Genomic DNA, 7,860 nt, shown 5'->3' with positions numbered 1-7,860 from the left:
AACATTCCTTTTTTTTCCTTTTTTCCTAACTATCATGGAGTTTTCCAATTCTCTCTTTTGGACTGTATTTTTTTTTTTTTTTGACAAACACTTTACAATGTAAAATATTTATTTTTTACTTATTTTGGAGGATCTGTCTGAAAGACGATTCATGAAACAGGAAGAAGCGTGAGGACCATCCATATCATCTTTGTTGCGAGTCTTCATGACTGTAAGATTGTAAATACAGATTATTTATTAACTCTGTTCTACCTGGAATCTAGTTTCATATGGAAAGTGTTGGGAAGCAGGGATCTGAGATTTGCCAGCAAATCTGGCCCAAGAACAGCACAAGGAAAATCAACATGCAGAACTGCTCTTCACTTCATGCTCGGAGTGAATGATCTGGGATTCTTTTTTTTTTTCCCCTTTGTTTTCTCAAGTGGAGTTAGTTGGTTGTCCATTTGCAAGCGTATTTAGATTGCAAAGAAAGCCTTGAGGCCTTTCATACTGTTTTACCCCCATCCCTTATGCTAATTTCCAGGGAGAAAAAAAAAATCTACACTTATTTTTTTTCATTTTTCCAAAAGAGAAAAAAATGACTAAGGTGAAACTTATATACAAATATTACCTCATTTGTTGTGTGACTGAGTAAAGAATTTTTGGATCAAGCAGAAAGAGTTTAAGTGTCTAACAAACTTAAAGCTACTGTAGTACCTAAAAAAGTCAATGTTGTACATAGTATAAAAATTCTTTGCAGAAAAGTATTCCCAGTAAGGAAATAGCATCGAAATGTTAAATACATTTTCTGAAAAGTCGTTTTTTCCTGTCATCTTGTATACCATTGCTTTATTTTTATAAATTATTTTCTCATTGCCATTGGAATAGATATCTCAGATTGTGTAGATATGCTATTTAAATAATTTATCAGGAAATACTGCCTGTAGAGTTAGTATTTCTATTTTTATAAAATGTTTGCACACTGAATTGAAGAATTGTTGGTTTTTCTTTTTGTTTTGGTTTTGATTTGTTTTTCGCTTATTACCCTCCCCCCAGTTTTTACTGTTTGCCAATACCTTTTTCTAGGAATGTGCTTTTTTTGTACACATTTTTATCCATTTTACATTCTAAAGCAGTGTAAGTTGTATATTACTGTTTCTTATGTACAAGGAACACCAATAAATCATATGGAAATTTATATTTATACTTATAGTATCCATGTTTGTTTATTCTCTACCTGCTATGTTATGAGATATGCGTAAGGCCCCTTCTTAAACCAATACAACACACACAACACGGAATGATAGTATGTGATAATGACATCCACAGTTCCTATGATTTAGGATGACTGAGTTGCTCAGGGGTAGGTTCAGAATGCACATTTGCTGGACTTGTGGAATAAAAGAACAAATCATATTAGCCTCCCATAATAAAAACATAGGAAAATGAAATCACCCTCAAGAATGTAGAAGCACAAAGGTTGCAATTTCATATTTTACTAATGTCATTTGTTGAATTGTCTTCAAATTATATTTTCTGAAAACAGAGGGAAAAACAGGACTGAAGCACATGCTACTCTTACAACTACATTTATGGCCATGAATGATGACACTGGCCAGGTGGCAACCATGTGGTGGAGAAGTTTAGAATTAAGTGTTAATGAGAGAAGATGTATCCTTAAAAAGTTAGCCAAATATTATAAATAGCATTTTTTGGAGAGTGAATATACCTTTGGTCAAAAACATATGACTAAAGAAAATGGCAGATTTAGAAGAATCCTAAGACTGTATGTACATATAAGCTATCAAATTATTTCATGAAGAGAAGACCAAAGCATTAAAGTAAGCAGATCTTGAGTTTCAGGTTGGCTAACCAAGGAGTATGGAATGCACACCAATTAATTTTAGTAAGAACAGGTTGAAGGAGACATTTTATGAATAGGTTAAAGGTCAGCATTGAGTGAGACAGAATCCTTCTGAGTGAGACAGAATCCTTCTCACTTGTTTTTTTCTCTCTCATTCTAAAAACACTGTTCTATCTGGGAGAACACGATCACAAATAGGTATAGATTGTCAAATCATTTTATGGTACCCAGGTAAAGTAGGAAGAACTAGAAGCTATTGGTAATGGTTACAGAATTGAGAAAATTGATTTAAAAGAATTCTTAAAAAAAAAAAACCAACACGGGCCTCCCCAGTGGCACAGCGGTTGAGCGCTGGGCTGCGGGGCTGCCCACAGCCTCTGCCCCTCCGGTTTGATCCCTGGCTGCCCACGAGGGTCCCACATGGCGCACAGACCTCTCCTGCCGCGCTCGCTGCTCCCCTCAGCAGTGTAAAAAAAACAAAAAAACACAACACTGTTCATTCTCACAGTAGCCCAACACAGGAAGTCCTGAAAGAGAATTCTAATCCACTTCAGGCAGTGGATGAAAACACTGAAAATATGAAGTTGGGTCAGAAAAAGTGTCTGAGAACAGGAGCTTCCTTGCAGGCATGTTCCATGTTCACTCTGAGGCTGATCTTCAAATCAGTAGGTTGTACTGAAGTAATGGACTTGTTAAAAATTAAAATCACACCATCAAAATAATAGCTTTTTCCTCTATAAGAGTTTATTGTCATGTGTTTCAAAGCATTAGATTGAAGGGCAATAAAATGTAGGTCCCATGGGAACTTACCATCCGTGGTGCCAAGTATTTTTCTTAAGAAGTCACAAGTTAAAAAATCTCAAATGTTAACTCCTAAATCCATTCCTAAAGTTAATTCACTCACTCACTCTCATGCTTTTTCTTCTCTATCTTATTCAGAGGCAAACAGGCCTAGAAAGAATCTTAAAATGAAAACACTGATTTTAATGTGAGCACATTCTCATCTGGTCAGGTTGATTTTATATATATATAAATTTGGAGTCTTTGTGTTGAATTGTATTATAAATGCAACTTACCAGTGCTGTTATAAGTACCTTCACTTGACAAACTATAATGGTTTCACCTAATTTGTGGCAAAATTCATTACTTAAGATCAGTCTGTTTTCCTTTCCTTCACTTAAACTCTGTAACCCAAAGATTCACTATGGCCACCAAAAAAACACATTATAAACTCATAAGCATCCCCGTGCACACACACACACTAAATACCAAATACACATTGGTTTTGAAAGCTGATCTTCTCTGAAAGGTTGATGGGCAAATAGGGCTCCTCTCTGTTATTACTCCAAATTCCCACCCATTTTACCTGTCCCTTCTGATTGTTTTAACCCAAACCCTATAAGATACACAAGAATAACATGTCAAGAATCTAAAGTCATGACTTTTAACTTCTGCAGGCATCCACTGCAAAACCCTCGGCATGCAGATATATTATATTGTAGCACATTGACATCAGCATGAATTATTTTAATACAAACTGAAAGAAGAAACCTGAAAAAAATTGCTAATAGACTCCTCTGAAAATAATAAAGAATTCTACATTTTAAAAAGTCAAGGAGGGCCTCCCCGGTGGCGCAGCGGTTGAGCGCTGGGTTGCGAAGCTGCCTGCAGCCTCTGCAGCCGGTTCGATCCCCGGCTGCTCCCCGGCCACCGGAGGAGGGTCCCACATGGTGCGCAGACCTCTCCTGCCGCCCGCTGCTCCCCTCAGCAGTGTACTTCGGTCCTTCTGCCTGCTCTGCTCCCTGCTCTGGCTCTGGTGAATTCTCTCACCCTCCCGCGCTTCTGACTGTACCCAGTGCATGTATAAACCAAACAAACAAACAAATAATAAATAAATAAATAAATAAATAAGACATGGCTCTAGAAAAATTAAAAAAAAATAAAATAAAATAAAAAGTCAAGGAAATTTGACATAAGCAATCACTACTGTCATCTGGTATCAAGAGCAGAGATCATACTGTGCCAGCAAAAAATAATAATGTTACATATATATTACCTCAAAGTTCATTAAAGGCAGAACAATAGTCAGCTCATTTTTTAATCACAAATAAATTAGACTTCTAGTTTTAATGCCAATTCATTATATGGAATGTTGACATAAAATGTTCATATGAATCCAGTTTACTAACTTGCAACTAGATAAACCCTCTCTCTTGAAATAGTACTACAATTGTTTTAAGTAGCTGATTTTTTTCTCTCTATTTTAATAAGCAAATTTTGATAGATAATAACAAACTGAAGATGATATATCAAATAATCAGTCAAACTCCCACTTAATAAAATTGTCATTGCACTAAGATAGTAAAGGCTCACATCCTGACATTGCTTGGTTAAGGAAATTCATTTCTTCCTATGGCAAATGGTACTTACTTAATGGGCATTAGAGGAAAAGAAAGAAGGAAAAGCAGGGTCAAAACAAATTCATAGTGACCAAACTAGAAAGCTGTAACATATAATATCAAATACAAAGCAATCACAGTACTTCAACTGATTTTACCATAACACACATACATAAAATGTTGGTTTTTATAAGGTATACCTGATGATGCACAATAAAGAAAATAAAAGCAATATTCCCATTTCAGTGAAGAAAAGATACAACAACTGTATCACAAACTTCAAAAATATCAAGAAAATGTAATCCAGAAAGATTAAAAACATTATTTGAGGAATGATGTCTACTATTGAATTCTGAATTCAAAGAATTCTCGAAAAACGTAATTTAACTTCATTTTCCAACTTTCTCAAAGGCATACCCCAGTACATATTTGCTTAAGATTCTTGACATTCTTCTAACACATCTTCAGGATCTTGTTCATCTGCACATTAAAAACAAAAACCAAAGAAGTTCAATAATCAGAAATAATTAAGAAAAAACATTCAACCTATAAGACATTAAATCCTCTTACATGAGACAATAATCACATTCTCATTTAATATTACTGGACAATCACCAAGCTATAACATTTACAAGAAAAATGCAAAAGATAAGGTGAACGTCTAGTTGAGGATGAACTTTTTGAGTCTTCAGGGTTAAAATCATGATGAATTTAGAGACAGGTATCAAAATTATATTTTTCCTTTGTACTAAATTTCTGGGAAGTAGAGGGAAACCAAAAGTAAATGCTGTATTTAGGGTAGATAAGAACTGATCATCTTTTATTTCATCAGTGTGAGGTAAAAAATATGACACTAGTAGAAATGGAGTGGAAATATTCTTCTAATCTTAGTGTGAAGTCTATCAGAAAATGCAGAATTGACAACAGAATCAAAAGAATACAATAAAAGAGAATCAGAATAAATTAGAATGCTCATACATTGCTGGTAGGTAACGAAATAGGGTACAACTTCTATGGAAAATGTCTGGTAGTTCCTCAAACTGTTACCATATGACCCAACAATTCATTCATTCCTAGATATATGTCCAAGAGAAGTGAAAACATAAAACCCGTACATAAATATCTATAGCAGCATTATATGCAACAGCCAAAAGTAGAAACAAAACAAATGTCCATCAATGATGAATGGATAAACAAAATGTGGGATATCCATACAACAAACTATTACTCAAAAATGAAAAATAATGGAGTACTGATACATGTTACAAAATGTATAAGCCTTGAAAACCTTAAGTTCAGTATAAGTCAGACACAATGGCTATATAATGTACGATTTCATTTATATCAAAAATCCAATCTAGGCAAGTTTATAGAGGCAAAACGTACAATAATAACTGCCTAGGACTGGAGGTTTGGAGGGAAAAGGGCAGTGGCTAACTAATGGATACAGCATTTCCATTGTGGGTGAGGAAATGTAAAAATGATAGTAATGAGGGAAGCACAACTCTATGACTATTTTAAAACCACTGCCTGGTGGCCCCAACAAAGATATGTCCACATCATAATCCCTGAAACCTGTGAAAGTTGCCTTATTTGGGAAAAGAGTTTTGCAAATGTAATTAACTGTCTTGAGATAGGATGATCCTGGTTATCTGGGTGGACCCTATCTTCAATAAAAAATTACCTTACAAGAGAGAAGTAGAGGGACACACACACACACACACACACACACACACTCACACACACGGGGGGAGCAGGAAGGGAGAAAGAAAGAGAAAGAGAAAGGCAATGTGAAGACAGCCAGAGATTGAAATGATGAAATCAAAGAACGTCAATAGCCCGAGAAACTGAAAGAAACAAGGAGACATTCTCCCCTCTACGTTTCCCAGCATAGTCTGACACCCTGATTTCAGATTTCAGGTCTCCAGAACTTTGAGATAAGTTTCTGTTGTGGCAATCATAGGAAGCTAATACAGGTATATGAAATATATACCAATAAAGCTATTATTTTAAAAATCACCGTACTGGAGGGGATTATGCTAGGGGAAATGAGTCAGGAAAAAAAAAAAAAGGCAAATACTGAATGATTTCATTGAAATGTGAAACACAAACAAACAGACAAAACTAATCCAAAATGGACACTAGAACTCTGACTTAAGGTTACCGGAGGGGCAAGAGAGGGCTGGAAGCATAGGAGGAAAGGGGTCTAAGGGGCTATAATGGAGGACTATGGGTACTGTGGTGGTGGGCGTGGTGTGGTAACATTTTTCTGAAGAGGTGTTATCCTTTACAGTGCTGTAAACCAACAAAACCTTAGTAAAAAATAATACAATTTATTTTTTAAAAGAATCAACCTAATACTTAAAGCCAAATGATTTGTAGTTTGAGGGAGTGAAGTGACAAATGTATTGATATTGTCAACCTGCAGAGAAGAAATTTTAAACAGGATGAAGAGGAAGGTGGGATGATTGAGAAACAGACCACAAGCCCATGCATGAGCTAAGGGTTGATGGGACCAGGACCCCATGCCTTCATAAGTGCTTTTCTTTCTCTCTAGAGTGCTCCTATTGTTCACCCAGTACACGAATATTCATCCTTGCAGGCTCAACTTAAATGCCACCTCCCTCCGCATCTCCTCAGAATTTATCATCCTCACTGCGGAGTTGCCATGCACTTTGTCCCGAAGTTCTTATTTACTTGTTCTACCCTGCTGTGATTATTTGCTTAAGTGACTGCCTTTATCAATAGACTATGAAATTCTTCAGAACAGTGATTATGCCCAACTCACCTGATATCCTAGAGCAATGTCCTTACGTAGGGGAAATTTTTCCCAGTGGACATTTGACAATGTCTGGAGACATTTTTGGTTGTCACACTAGGAGGGATACTACGGCATCTAATAAGTGGAGGCCAGGAACACTATTCAACATGCTGATTCCCAGGACGGTCCCTCACAACAAAGAAATACCTAGCCCCAAATGGCAATATTGCTGAGTATGAGAAAGCTGCCCTGGAACTAAGAATAGAATCTAGCACAGCAGGAGATCATGAAATGTTTATGGGATGCAGGGACAGTACATGGATGATGAATGAACATGGGGGAGGCTTGAGCAGTGGTATGAAAGCGTGGCTGCACAACAGAATCATCTAGACCCCATCCTCAGAAACTGGCTTAAAAAAAATACTAATGTCAAGAGCCAACCCCTAGAAATTGATTTAATTCTTCTGGGCTGGAGCCAAGGCAATCTGTTCTAAGTATGACCAGGTAATTCTAATGTGCAGCTAGTATGTGTAAGAAGCAATTCCTGAGGGATGGACTCAGAATAATTTAAAATGCCACCCAGACTTTAGGCAGACACCAAGGAGAGAGACCTGAACATCAAAATTATACAAACACAGATGATCCCATACTGGCTATAGGTTTCTCCAAATAAAAATGTTAACCACAAAAGAGTAGAGAACTCCATATGAAGGCATACTTGCTCTCAGTGACTGTGGAGGAGGTTGCCCAGGGGAAGGATAACAGGGCTGGTTGGAGAGATTAGTGTCTTCATTAAAAATGAAATTTAGGAAGAAAAGGCAGGGACTAAGCAGATGGGAAAGAAGATACTTTCTGGA

General features: G+C 36.6%; 1 protein-coding gene across 1 annotated transcript in view; it reads right to left on the bottom strand.

The window, feature by feature from the left end:
- Positions 1-4,675: 4,675 nt before the first annotated feature.
- The window catches only part of FSIP1 (fibrous sheath interacting protein 1), a gene marked incomplete at both ends in the record, with an annotated part of 193,334 nt that continues 190,149 nt past the window's right edge, over positions 4,676-7,860 (bottom strand). Inside the window, one exon of the mRNA XM_084240127.1 lies at positions 4,676-4,722. Coding sequence (XP_084096253.1) covers positions 4,676-4,722 — 47 coding nt within the window. The remainder of the gene's footprint in view (positions 4,723-7,860) is intronic.

The sequence above is a fragment of the Talpa europaea genome (genome assembly GCF_964194135.1).
Source record: "Talpa europaea genome assembly, chromosome: 8".
NCBI classification, from domain to species: domain Eukaryota; kingdom Metazoa; phylum Chordata; class Mammalia; order Eulipotyphla; family Talpidae; genus Talpa; species Talpa europaea.
The sequence above is the reverse complement of the archived record's forward strand: the minus strand, read 5'-3'. Positions and strand labels throughout refer to the sequence as shown.